The following is a 14,535-nucleotide window of genomic DNA, read 5'->3' as shown; positions in this document are numbered from 1 at the left end:
TCTGTCTGAGCTGTGAATCAACTGAACACACTGAATGTCTACTGAACTGTGAGTTTGGTGTTTTGTGTGGTTTTCTGGTGGTTTCACCCTGCATGAAATGGTATGAAGCTGCATTTGAATTTGGTGGCCTTGGACCCTGCTTGAAGGGGAATAAAACTGCACTGAATTTGGTGGCCTTGCACCCTGCTTGAAGTGGTTGGGTACTGCACTTGAATTCGGTGGCCTTGCACCCTGCTTGAAATGGTAGGAACATGGATTTGAATTTGGTGGCCTTGCACCCTGCTTGAAATGGAACTTCAAGGAATAGTCATGAGTCAACTGCCAGCCCACCAGCCGTGAGTGAGCTGCCAGCAGATCAGGCTTGAGGGACTGAGCTGCCACCCCAAGAACCCATACCAGCACTCCAGAAAGCCCCCCCACTGGCCACTAATATTGGAATTGGTGGAGAGGTGGAATATTGCATCGGGGGACCAGCCCTCCCGTGTGAGCATGGGACCCAACGGGTCCCACTTAGTCTAGTATTCCATATAAGCTGATGTTTCACAAATGCAATTAGTCTTTCATTCAATTAGTCTTTAATTTAATTCAATTATGAAGTCAAATACAAGCTTTGTTCCTTCAAACACAAATCGAACCAAAAAATATAATGGAATTCAGTAGGAATAATCATACAGCTGTCACAATTTTAATTGAGTATTTGATTCCCAAAACAGGAAAAGCTCAGCTAAATATTTAAAACTGGAGTTAAATTAACAAACACTGCATTACTTTAAACACTACTTTCTTCAAAAGAATAGCGTGACTTAACGATGATTTTAAGTATACAAAGTACATTGTCATTGCAGCACAAAATCTCAACACTAAGAGGGAAAATTTGTGAGCTTGTACTATTATTTCAAAACAGAAGAGGAATTAAAGCTTTTCTAGATTTTGGATACTCTTGAAACATCTGCTGATAAAACCTGAAAAAGAAAATAAATAAAAGATAAACATTTATTGATTTCTTTTGTCAAGAATACAACTAGTTTTAAACTATGGTTGGAATTTTGCAAGTTGCAAATTATTTCAATTCATACACACATGCTCTTTAGTAAAATACCAACAGACAAGACTATAACAATTCTATATAGGACATAGAACAGTACATCACAAGCGCAGGCCCTTCGACCCACAATGTCCGTACCAAACATGATGCCAAGTTAAACTAATCTCCTTGCCTGCATGCGATTCAAATCCCTTCATTCCGTGTGCCCATCTAAAGCCTCTTAAATGTCATTTTCGTCTCAGCCTTCACTACCATCCCTGGCTGCACGCTCCAGGCACCCACCACCCTGTGTAAAAAAGCTTGTTGCTTTCAACTCCTTTAAACTTTGTCCCTCTTACCGTAAAGCTGTCCAGTCTAATTTCTACCCTAGGAAAAGATTCAGACGGTTAAACCTATCTTTGCCTCTCATAAATGTTATCATATTCATAATCGTAATTGATTAGCCAAGTATGTTTTCCAACATACAAGGAATTTGATTTGCCATAGTCATACCAATAAAGAGCAACAAGACACACAAATAAATTTTTAACATGAACATTCGCCACAGCGACTCCCCCATATTTCTCACTGTGATGGAAGGCAAAAGTTCAATCTTCTTCCCTTCTTTGTTCTCCTGCGGTCAGGGCACTCGAACCTTCCGTTGTCGGGGCGATCTTGGCTCCCGCATCGGGGGGGGGGGGGGGAGAAACGGGACCTCAGCTCACCCGCGCCTCAGACATTCCAGAGAAAACAATCCACGTGTGCTCAACCTTTACCGAGAGCTAATACCCTCTAATCCAGGCAGCATTCTGGTAAACATCTTCTGCACCCTCTACAAAGCCTCCATTTCCTAATTGTAATAGAGCGAACAGAACTGCACACTTTCCGCTAAACGCCACCTAACCAAAGTCCTAAAAAGCTGTAACACAATTTCTTGACACTCACATTCAATGCCCAGAATGTCTCAAATAGATTAGAGAACAATTAATTGAAAGGTCGCAAATACAATTAGAAGAAAACATGAACAAGCAATGTAGAAATATAATGGAAAGCATTTATAACTGTTTTCTAAGTACAGTTTAAAAAAAATTCAACCGGAAGAATGGTATTCCAAAAACACTTATGGGCTTGTCCCACCTATGCAACTTTTTTGGCGACTGCCGGCACTCGTCATAGGTCGTCAACATGTTGAAAATTCAGAGGCGACCAGAAAGACGCTACGACTCTTTGGGCGACTGAGGAGACTACTCACGACCATACAGGCGACACCCTGGCGACATATCGTGGGGTGAAGCCTGTATGGTCGCGAGTAGTCGCCCAAAGAGTCCTACCTTGTTCTGGTCACCGCTGGATTTTCAACATGTTGAAAATTTTCGACGACCTGCAACGACCTATGACAGGTGCCGGCAGTCGCCAAAAAAATTGCGTAAGTGGGACAGGCCCATTACAGTAAACCATGAGAGGAATAAATCAGGTAGATATACAGAATCTCTTGCCCAGAGTAGGTGAATCGAGGACCAGAGGACATAACTTCAAGGTGAAGGGGAAAAGATTTAATAGGAATCTGAGGGGTAACATTTTCACACAAAGGGTGGTGGGTGTATGGAACAAGCTGCCAGAAGAGGAAGTTGAGGCTGGGACTATCCCATCATTTAAGAAACAGACAGGTACATGGATCGGGCAAGTTTGGAGAGATATGGAACAAACGCAGGCAGGTGGGATTAGTGTAGCTGGGACATGTTGGCTGGTGTGGGCAAGTTGGGCCGAAGGGCCTGTTTCCACACTGTATCATTCTATGACTTTTCTATTATAACTGTAAATGTGTAATTTTTCTCGAAGAAAGTCTCTTTAGTGAAAGATATAAGAACCCCAAGGATAGGCAACATCGATTCCCAACAAATGCAGATCAGCATGCAGATGTTACGAGGAATCAGAGACAAATATTATGATGTACAAACTTAACTTACACTGTTATACCAAGAGCATTGTTAAACACTGACAAGATTTAACAAAACAAAATCTGGACAATCTCCAAATGTAGCCGAGCACATCATGTTCTTGAGATCAATGATAAGAAACAAACAGGTTCAAATTTTTACATGTTCTAAATTTTATATATTCTGCAAGTACACAATGTTTGGATAGATTTGTAATGGGTCTTTAAAACAAGCACAAATCTACCCCAGTATATTAAATTCTGATGAGGATTTCATTCAAACCAAAATTGTTATATTGCAATTACATGTCGATTACTGCAACAAAATAAAACAAACTAGACTAAGTGGGACCCGTTGGGTCCCATGTTCACACGGGAGGGCTGGTCCCCCATTGCAATATTCCACCTCTCCGCTAATTCCAATATTGGTGGCCAGTGAGGGAGGGGAGGGGGCTTTCTGGAGCGCTAGTATGGGTGTTGTGGGCTGAAGGGACTGGTTTCCAGAGGGCTAGTATGGACATTGTGGGCCAAATAGATTCTTGGGGTGCAGCTCAGTCACTCAAGCCTGATGTGCTGGCAGCTCACTCATGGCTGGTGGGCTGGCATTTGACTCATGGCTATTCCTTGAAATTCCATTTCAAGCAGGGTGCAAGGCCACCAAATGCAAGTGCAGTTTCATACCACTTCAAGCAGGGTGCAAGGCCACCAAATTCAAGTGCAGTTTCCGATCATTTCAAGCAGGGTGCAAGGCCACCAAATTCAAGTGCAGTTTCCTGCCACGTCAAGCAGGGTGCAGGGCCACCAAATGCTAGTGCTGTTTCATGCCATTTCAAGCAGGGTGCAAGGCCACCAAATTCAAGTGCAGTTTCCGATCACTTCAAGCAGGTTGCAAGGCCACCAAATTCAAGTGCAGTTTCCTGCCACTTCAAGCAGGGTGCAGGGCCACCAAATGCTAGTGCTGTTTCATGCCATTTCAAGCAGGGTGCAAGGCCACCAAATTCAAGTGCAGTTTCATGCCATTTCAAGCCACACCCACACTTCCGTGTTTTATAATCCTTCCCCCATCCCACTGGAAGGGGCGTGGCCTTCAGGGCGTGATTGACAGGAGACATTCTCAACATTTTTTAAACACTAATAACACTTTTATTTTTCATTGATGGGAAGAATCCTCTGCACCTGATGAGCGGAGGGGGGCCGAGTAAGATGGCCAAAAATCACGACCGTGAGTGGTGGCATTTTATCTAAAATCAATGTACAGTGCAAACAGGAAGTTGTCAAGTTTAGACTTTTAATCATTTGCTATTTCGAACCAACCACCACTTGCAGTGCTTTATTTTGAACCAACCACCAGTTGCGGTGCTTTATTTCAAACCAACCACCACCAACAACCATTTGCGGTGCTTTATTTCAAACCAACCACCACCAACCACCATTTGCAGTGCTTTATTTCATACCACATTAAGGGCACCTTAAACCACACTCACAGTTTAGTAACACATGTTCAGTGTTATTCACAGCTGAGAATGAGAGACGTGACCCTCTCGCTCCCCCATTTTGCAGAGACTGACATAGGCACTCAACACTTCTGGGTTTTATAGTCCCCCTGGAAGGGGCATGGCCTTCAGGAGAGAGAATCTCAACATTTTTAAACACTAATAACTAATTTATTTTTAATCGATGGGAAAAATCCTCTTGTGCTGCACAGCGGAGGGGGACTCTGAGTAAGATGGCCAAAAACCATTGCCCAAAATGGCAGCGTTTTTTCTAAAATCAATATACAGAACACCAGGAAGTGGTCAAGATCAGGCTTTTAGTAATATAGATAGATTACATTTTGCTCCTGTCAAATTACCTGTGGTGCAGCACAGCACGGGAGCCCAAACAGAGGGCTGTGAACAGAGCAAAGGCAAAAGCTGGGTATGTCCAGGTTGCTAGAGAATAACCAAACCACTCCACAATCTCACCAAAATAGTTTGCTGCAGAAATGTATTCAAATAATCCTCCTGAAAAAGCAAAACCATAAAGATAGATTATGATTATAGTCATGGATCATTTAGTGTCACACAGTCCTTGTTATCTTGATACAAAACCAATTTCCTTTGACTATTGTTTCGCTTTAGGAATCAGCACCAAGTACTATGTAACCAAACACAAACCAGGTAGTCATTTCCTTAAACAAGCAGCAAATTCCAAAAAAAATTGAGCATTTACTATGCTCAATAAATCTCTCATGGTTGTTAAATTCTTATAACCCAGTTTATGTTAATGTTGAAGCAGCATAATTTACACAAATTGAAAAGTGTGAAATGTGGTCATATTAAAGTGCACCCTTCCACTTAAGTATTATTAATTCACTTCCTATAGTGTGTGTGTGTGTGTGTGTGTGTGTGTGTGTGTGTGTGTGTGTGTGTGTGTGTGTGTGTGTGTGTGTGTGTGTGTGTGTGTGTGTGTGTGTGTGTGTGTGTGTGTGTGTGTGTGTGTGTGTGTGTGTGTGTGTGCGCGTGTGTGAGAGAGATATTTTTGGCCTTTGATTCGTTACTCTGCCAAAACCAGACGCAAAAATGCCGAGATTTTTACCATTTCGCTAGCGATTTCACTTTTACATTCGCTCATCCACTCCTCATTAAATCTAGTCATTTTTCTGTACACATTTTTAATAAAATCCTCCCCCCCCCCCCCCAACTCACTCATTTTTTTTGCCTCACGCTGTGCACATTTATTTCGCCTCACGCTGTGCCCAGCGCTACCATAACGGCTGCTGCCGCCCGGCTCTCCTCCAAAAACGCCGAGATGTTTACCATTTCGCTAGCGATTTCACTTCCTCCACTTTCCACCTCCCCCCCCCCCCCCCGGCCCGGCTCTGTCACGCTGGTCGAAGCCAAAGATCGCCTGGTCCCCCCCCACTGCTTTTCGACGTCCCCGCAGGCTTGCACTGTCATGGCTCAAAATTAGCGGTTACCCGGGTGCCACTGACCACCCAAAGTGCCGCCGGGCAACCTAAACGGCGAGTCATTTTGCCCGGCTTGGCAATTGGTTTATACTGAAGATAGACACAAAAATCTGGAGTAACTCCACGGGTCAGGCAGCATCTCTGGAGAAAAGGAACGCAACGTTTCGTGTCGGCGACGGCTGTCGTGCGGGGCAAAGATACTAGACGCGTGGTGACGAAGGGTCGGAGCGAATGATGTGCTCCGAACAGCGGCAGCAGCGGCCGCGTAAGCGGCTCCATCTCCTCCCGCACCCCGCCCGCCCTGATAAGGGCCGCTGCTTGCAAACTCGCTAACGGCGCTTTCAAAACAAACCCTCCCGCATGCCGAGACCTCCCCCTCCCTCGGGTTTGTTTTTAAAGTGCCGTTAGCGGATTTGCAAGCAGCGGCCGCTATCAGGGAGGAGGAGGAGAGAGAGCCACTATCGCGGCCACTGCTGCCGCTGTGCGGGACTATCATTCGCTCCGACCCTTCTGAAGCAGCTGCACCAAAGATCCTATAGCTATATACCCACCTCGCCCTCCCCCCCCTCTCTCTCTCTCTCTTACGCCCCCTCCACCCCCCTTATCCTGGGACCCCTCCTCTCCATCCTGCACTGATCCCCATTCCCGCCTCTATTCAGTCCTCACTGACATCCCCTGTGCTCCCCTCCCCATCTACCACCCCCCCCCCATCTATTCATCCTGCGCTGATCACCCTATCCACCTCGCATTGATTCTCCTGCCACCTCCCCATCCATCCTACACTTCTCCTCCATCCATCCTGTACTGATCCCCCATCCATCCTGTACTCATCCACGCATTCATCCCGTACTGACCCACCCTCCATTTACCCTGTATCTTCCACTCATTCATCCTGTAGTGAACCCACATTCATCCTGCACAGACCCTCCGATCCACACTGTACTGACCCACCTCCCCCCATTCACCCCGTGCTGATCCCCCCCCATCCATCCTGTACTGATCCTCCCATTCAAGAGGAATGGGGGGGGGGGGTGAAACAGTCTGAAGCAGGGTCTCGACCCGAAACGTTGCCTATTTCCTTCGCTCCATAGATGCTGCCTCACCCGCTGAGTTTCTCCAGCACTTTTGTCTACCCCCATCCATCCCATACTGAACCCCTCCATTCAACACCACTGACATCCCTCGTGCTCTCCTCACAATTTTACCTACTCCAACCAACACGTACTAATTCACCTGCCCCCCCCCCCGTCCCACGCCCCGTCCCCCGCCATCTATCCTAATAGAAATTGCATTAATTGCAATGTGTAAAAAGAGTTGAGATACTGTTTATAATTTTGCTGCATGTCATTGTGGGATACATCATGCCTTGATTGGTGAATATGTTTAGTTTGTGAATTTATTTGAAGCAGAAATAATATGTGAATGCTTCATTGAGTATAATTCCAACTGTTAACTACACACTTCGTCCGAGCACATTATCGCACGCGTCATGCAAACCGACTTAAATGACCACCTAAGCTGTCATTTGGCAACCTAAAAAGCTGACAAGGTTGCCCGGCTGGCAACAGGGAAAAAAAGTTAAGCGAGAGCCTTGACTGTCCGAAAATCCTGCGCGTCAACGGCCTGTCGGCCCGCAGGCGCATTGAGGGCGTACGCAGCATCTCGACGAGCGTACGCAGTGTCTTGACGGCGCACGCATAGTGCGTGGCGTTGCGCGGCATCTTGACAGCGTACGTCTAGTGCATGGCGTTGCGCGATTACGTCAGGCCGCCCCCTCCCCTCGCAACCGCGCGTTGCGGGAACAGACCCGATGGGTCTGCACTTGGTCTAGTCATCCTTGAAATGCCGATCAGACCCAGATAGAGTGGAAATACAAAGCTCACTTTATACAGGAATTAAGTTTTAGATTAAGTAATTTAAAATTTTGATTCTGTAGTCATTAGTTCAAAGTCAGGGCAGAACAGTATTATATTCAAAACTTTAGGCATTCAAAATCTGCAGAAGGAACTCAGCACATCAGGTAAAATCTGAGGGAAAAGGACAGTCAATGTTTTGACTAGAGACCCTTAATCTGGACTGAAAGTGGAAGGAAGGGTAGCCAGTATAAAGAGGTGAGGGCTGGGGCAAGAAATAGGTCAATCCCAGTGAGGAGTGGATTGAATGGGATGGAGATAATGGCAGAGGCTAAGATGTGATTTGTGGAGGTGACAAGGGGCTGTAGATGAAATCAGATGGGAAAGGAAATTGGAATATTGGGTCATATAAAATACGTGGGGTGGGTAGGTGGGAATAGTAGGGAGGGGTGGGAAAGTTACCTGAAGCGATGAGTGTTTTGATGATGGGAAGATGGAGTAGGTGGGGAAGACGATGAGTAAGGGCAGGTTGGGGGGTGGGGTGTAGGCAGGGCCGGATTTACGTAAGCTTAGGGCCTCGAGATCTGCGGGGCCTCGCAGAGCCGGATTTACCACTAGGCTTCATAGGCTGAAGCCTTGGGCTTCGAAATCTAGGCGGCCTCCGGCCAAGGCAGGACACCTAGGCAGGACTCTCTATCTTTCTCTCTGTCACTCTCCGTCTCCGCCTGCCATCCGTATCAGTGTCCGGGCCGCTGGGTCTCCGCTCCCCGCCCGCTCCTCATCCGCCGGCACTGCAGGCCGCCTTGCACATGCACACTGCTGCGGCCAGCACATCCTCCCCCTGCACATGCGCACAACCACGGCCAGCACATCATCGGCCGCCCTGCGCATGCGCACTGCCACGGCAACTGGTCGGCGCTGGGCACTTTCTCCCTCGCTTTGAATTGTGGGAGATCTGGCCGCCATTGCTGTCCGGTCACCACCTCGCCACGACCGCTGAAAACCAACGCAGAATCATTCTCGACCCTGGATCTGGAGTAACTCCCTGGAGTAACTCTTGCTTCTGGTTTCCTGGTCCTCCATAAATATTCTAAATGGAATTTAAACTGGAGGTGGTGGAGGGATGAACAATAACAGCCTTCTACATTTTATTGTGTATATATATGGTCTATGGTATATAGACACACTGAACCTTTATCTCCTGTTCTGTATTATGTTTACATATTCTGTTGTGCTGCAAGCAAGAATTTCATTGTCCAATCTGGGACACATGACAATAAAACTCTTGACTCTTGACTTGGACTTAAGCAAAAAAGGGTTCTTGGGTAAAAAAGAGGTACCTTAAATTTAGTTGAATCTGGTTGGGTAACTATTGTAGGGTGAAGACTATTCCATGCTTTAATTGTGTGGGGGAACTCCATGTCAGCCATAGCAGCCAGCATCTCTGGATAGAAGAAATTGGGTGACGTTTCGGGTAGAGACGCTTCTTTAGACTCCCTCTGTTTTAGTGTTTTTTGTTTAATTTAAAGATACAGCATGGAAACAGGCCCTTCGAAGGAACTGCAGATGCTGGTTTAAACTGTAGATAGACACAAAAAGCTGGAGTAACTCAACAGGTCAGACAGAATCTCTGGACAAAAGGAAAATATTATGTTTTGGGTTGTTTCCTGCACACCTTTGGAATGTGGAAGGAAACAAGAGCACCCAGAGAAAACCCATGCGATCAAAGGGAAAAGGAACAAACTCTACACAGACAGCATCCATATTCAGGATCAATTCCGGGTCTCTGGCACTTTTAGGCAGCAACTTTATGGCCAATGTACTGCCCCATAGTCTTGATCGTAATTAAAACATAAAGTAGCTGTAAAGGGGGACATAGCGTCACTTGGAGATTTAAAACTGAAAATTGATATTTTCATTTTTTTAGTAACCAAAGTTATCAACGTATAGTTTTTTGTGTTGGAAAACAAAATATAGTGGCATAGCTGGTAGACTTGCTGCCTCACACACACCAGAGATCTGTGTTCGATCCTGTCCTCGGGCACTGTCTGTGTTGAATTTGCACATTCTCCCTGCAAGAATGTGGGTTTCCTCCCACATCCCAAAGACGCATTGGCTTTGTAGGTTAACTTGTCTCTGTAAAATTGCCCCTAATGTGTAGGGAGTGGGTGAGGAAAGTGGGATAACAGAACTTGTGTGAATGGGTAGACAAAAATGCTGGAGAAACTCAGCGGGTGAGGCAGCATTTATGGAGCGAAGGAAATAGGCGACGTTTCGGGTCGAGACAATTCTTCAAACTGATGTGAGGGTGGGGCGGACGGGAAGAAGAAAGGAAGATGCGGAGACAGTAGGCTGAGGGAAAGCTGGGAAGGGGAGGAGAAAGCAGGGATTACCTGAAATTGAAGAAGTCGATGTTCATACCACTGGGGTGTAAACTGCCCAAGTGAAATATGAGCTGCTGCTCCACCAATTTATGGTGGGCATCACTCTGACCATGGAAGAGGCCCAGGACAGAAAGGTCAGATACGGAATGGGAGGGGGAGTTGAAGTGCTGAGCCACCGGGGGATCAGGTTGGTTATTGCGGACCGAGCAGAGGTGTTGGGCGAAGCGATCACCAAGCCTACGCTTGGTCTCACTGATGTAGAGTAGCGGATGCAATAGATGAGGTTGGAGGAGGTGCAGGTGAACCTCCGCCGCACCTGGAAAGACTGCTTGGGTCCTTGAATGGAGTCAATGGGGGGGGGGGGGGGGGAGGTAAAGCGACAAGTGTAGCATTTCCTGCGGTTGCAAGGGAAAGTGTCAGGTGAGGGGGTGGTTTGGGTGGGAAGGGACGAATTGACCAGGGAGTTACGGAGGGAGCAGTCTCTGCCGAATGCCAACAGGGGAGGCGATGGGAAGATGTAGCCAGTGTTGGGATCCCATTGATAGACAAAAAAGCGGGCGAAAATCAGTGGGTAAGGCAACATCTATGGAGCGAAGGAATAGACGACGTTTCGGGTCGAGACCCTTCTTCAGATTGGTGTCGGGGGGGTGGCACACGAAAAAGAAAGGAAGAGGCGGAGACAGTAGGCTGGGGGAGAGCTGGGAATGGGAGGGGAAGGAGGGAGAGAGCAGGGACCACCTGAAATTAGAGAAGCCAATGTTCATACTGCTGTGGTGTTAACTACCCAAGCAAAATACGAGGCGCTGTTCCTCCAATTTGCGGTGGGCTTCACTCTGGCCATGGAGGAGGCTCAGGACAGAAAGGTCGGATTCGGAATGGGAAGGGGAGTTGAAGTGCTGAGCCACCGGGAGATCAGGTTGGTTCTTGCGAACTGAGTGGAGGTGTTGTGCGAAGCGATCGCCAAGCCTGCGCTTGGTCTCACCGAGGTTGATCATACGCTGAATAATCCAACCACATTTATGTTTGGAAGTGGGAAGAAATAATAGAAATTGCATTTATTGCAATATGTAAAAAGAGTTGAGCTACTGTATTATAATTTTGCTGCATGTCATTGTGGTATATATCATGTCTTGATTGGTGAATATGTTTAGTTTGTGACTATTTGAAGCAGAAATAATATGTGAATGCTTCATTGAGCATAATTCCGACTGGTAACTACGCACTTCGTCTGAGCACATTATCGCACGTGTCATGCAAGCCGTCTTAAATGACCACCTAAACTGTCATTTGGCAACTTAAAAAGCTGCCAAGGTTGCCCGGCTGACAACAGAGAAAAAAAATTTAAGTGAGAGCCCTGCAGGGTGTATAATATTTTTGACACTCTCATAGGCCTTTACTAGACTAAGTGCGACCCGTTGGGAGGGCTGGTCCCCGGCCGCAATATTCCACCTCTCCACCAATTCCAATATTGGTGGCCAGTGGGGGGGCTTTCTGGAGTGCTGGTATGGGTTCTTGGGGTGGCAGCTCAGTCCCTCAAGCCTGATCTGCTGGCAGCTAACTCACGGCTGGTGGGCTGGCAGTTGACTCATGACTATTCCTTGAAATTCCATTTCAAGCAGGGTGCAAGGCCACCAAATTCAAATCCCTACCATTTCAAGCAGGGTGCAAGGCCACCAAATTCAAATGCAGTTTCTTACCACTATGAGCAGGGTGCAAGGCTACTGAATTCAAGTGCAGTTTCCAACCACTTCAAGCAGGGTGCAAGGCCACCGAATTCAAGTGCAGTGTCATACCACTTCAAGCTGGATCCATGGCCACCAAATTCAAGTGCAGTTTCATACCACTTTCAGCAGGGTGCAAGACCACCAAATTCAGTGAAGTTTTATACCACTTCAAGCAGGATGCAAGGCCGCCAAATTCAAGTGCAGTTTCATTCCACTTCAAGCAGGATCGAAGGCCACCAAATTCAAATGCAGCTTCATACCATTTCATGCAGGGTGAAACCTCCATAAAACCGCACAAAACACCAAACTCACAGTTCAGTAGACATTCAGTGTGTTCAGTTGATTCACAGCTCAGACAGAGTCAAGACCTCTCCCTCCCCCATCATGCAGAGACTGAGCCACACCCACACTTCCGGGTTTTATAACCCCTCCCCCTCCCACCAGAAAAGGTGTGGCTTTCAGGGCGTGATTGACACGAGAGAGATTCTCAACATTTTTAAAACACTAATAACGGAGTAAGATGGCCAAAAATCACAGCCGTAAGTAGTAGCATTTTATCTTAAATCAATATACAGTGCAAACAGGAAGTAAGTGCATTTGCAGTAGTGCCTTTTAACTTCAAGCCAAAGTACCCAAGCCGCCATTTGCAGTAAGTAGTGCCTTTCAACTTCAAGCCAAAGCACCCAAGCCACCATTTGCAGTAAGTAATGCATTTCAACTTCAAGCCAAATCACCCGCCACCATTTGCAGTAATTAGTGCCTTTCAACTTCGAGCCAAAGCACCCAAGCCACCATGTGCAGTAAGTAGTGCCTTTCAACTTCAAGCCAAAGCACCCAAACAACCATTTGCAGGCAGTGCCTTTTTACTTCAAACATAGAAACAGAGAAACATAGAAACATAGAAAATAGGTGCAGGAGTAGGCCATTCGGCCCTTCGAGCCTGCACCACCATTCAATATGATCATGGTTGATCATCCAACTCAGTATCCTGTACCTGCCTTCTCTCCATACCCCCTGATCCCTTTAGCCACAAGGGCCACATCTAACTCCCTCTTAAATATAGCCAATGAACTGGCCTCAACTACCTTCTGCGGGAGAGAATTCCAGAGATTCACCACTCTGTGTGAAAAAGTTTTCCTCATCTCGATCCTAAAAGATTTCCCCCTTATCCTTAAACTGTGACCCCTTGTTCTGGACTTCCCCAACATCGGGAACAATCTTCCTGCATCTAGCCTGTCCAACCCCTTAAGAATTTTGTAAGTTTCTATAAGATCCCCCCTCAATCTTCTAAATTCTAACGAGTACAAACCGAGTCTATCCAGTCTTTCTTCATATGAAAGTCCTGACATCCCAGGAATCAGTCTGGTGAACCTTCTCTGTACTCCCTCTATGGCAAGAATGTCTTTCCTCAGATTAGGAGACCAAAACTGTACGCAATACTCCAGGTGTGGTCTCACCAAGACCCTGTACAACTGCAGTAGAACCTCCCTGCTCCTATACTCAAATCCTTTTGCTATGAATGCTAACATACCATTCGCCTTCTTCACTGCCTGCTACACCTGCATGCCTACTTTTAATGACTGGTGTACCATGACACCCAGGTCTCGTTGCGTCTCCCCCTTTCCTAATCGGCCACCATTCAGATAATAATCTACTTTCCTGTTTTTGCCACCAAAGTGGATAACTTCACATTTATCCACATTATACTGCATCTGCCATGCATTTGCCCACTCACCCAGCCAATCCAAGTCACCTTGCAGCCTCCTAGCATCCTCCTCACAGCTAACACTGCCCCCCAGCTTCGTGTCATCTGCAAACTTGGAGATGTTGCATTCAATTCCCTCGTCCAAATCATTAACATATATCGTAAATAGCTGGGGTCCCAGAACTGAGCCTTGCGGTACCCCACTAGTCACTGCCTGCCATTGTGAAAAGGACCCGTTTACTCCTACTCTTTGCTTCCTGTCTGCCAGCCAGTTCTCTATCCACATCAATACTGAACCCCCAATACCGTGTGCTTTAAGTTTGTATACTAATCTCTTATGTGGGACCTTGTCGAAAGCCATCTGAAAGTCCAGATATAACACATCCACTGGTTCTCCCTTATCCACTCTACTAGTTACATCCTCGAAAAATTCTATAAGATTCGTCAGACATGATTTACCCTTCATAAATCCATGCTGACTTTGTCCAATGATTTCACCACTTTCCAAATGTGCTGCTATCCCATCTTTAATAACTGATTCTAGCAGTTTCCCCACTACCGACGTTAGACTAACTGGTCTGTAATTCCCCGTTTTCTCTCTCCCTCCCTTTTTAAAAAGTGGTGTTACATTAGCTACCCTCCAATCCTCAGGAACTACTCCAGAATCTAGAGTTTTGAAAAATTATCACTAATGCATCCACTATTTCTGGGGCTACTTCCTTAAGTACTCTGGGATGCAGCCTATCTGGCCCTGGGGATTTATCGGCCTTTAATCCATTCAATTTACCTAATACCACTTCCTGGCTAACCTGGATTTCACTCAGTTCCTCCATCTCATTTGACCCCCGGTCTCCGGCTATTTCCGGCAGATTATTTATGTCTTCCTTAGTGAAGACAGAACCAAAGTAGTTATTCAATTGGTCTGCCATGTCCTTGATCCCCATGATCAATTCACCCGT

General features: G+C 46.4%; 1 protein-coding gene across 2 annotated transcripts in view; it reads right to left on the bottom strand.

Annotated features, from left to right (window-relative positions):
- The window catches only part of LOC116976196 (3-oxo-5-alpha-steroid 4-dehydrogenase 2-like), a 39,338-nt gene that overhangs the window by 3,937 nt on the left and 20,866 nt on the right, over nt 1–14,535 (bottom strand). The window contains exons 4-5 of one of the 2 annotated variants that reach the window (XM_033025862.1): nt 4,813–4,963; nt 559–962 (exon numbers count right to left, since the gene is read on the bottom strand). In XM_033025862.1, coding sequence (XP_032881753.1) covers nt 896–962; nt 4,813–4,963 — 218 coding nt within the window. In that variant the 3' untranslated portion in view covers nt 559–895. Of the gene's footprint in view, nt 1–558; nt 963–4,812; nt 4,964–14,535 lie in introns of those variants that run through there. The other variant, XM_033025863.1, reaches the window with a different exon arrangement.

Source organism: Amblyraja radiata, chromosome 8 (genome assembly GCF_010909765.2).
Source record: "Amblyraja radiata isolate CabotCenter1 chromosome 8, sAmbRad1.1.pri, whole genome shotgun sequence".
Classification (NCBI taxonomy): domain Eukaryota; kingdom Metazoa; phylum Chordata; class Chondrichthyes; order Rajiformes; family Rajidae; genus Amblyraja; species Amblyraja radiata.
This window is presented reverse-complemented; position numbering and strand designations above follow the sequence as displayed.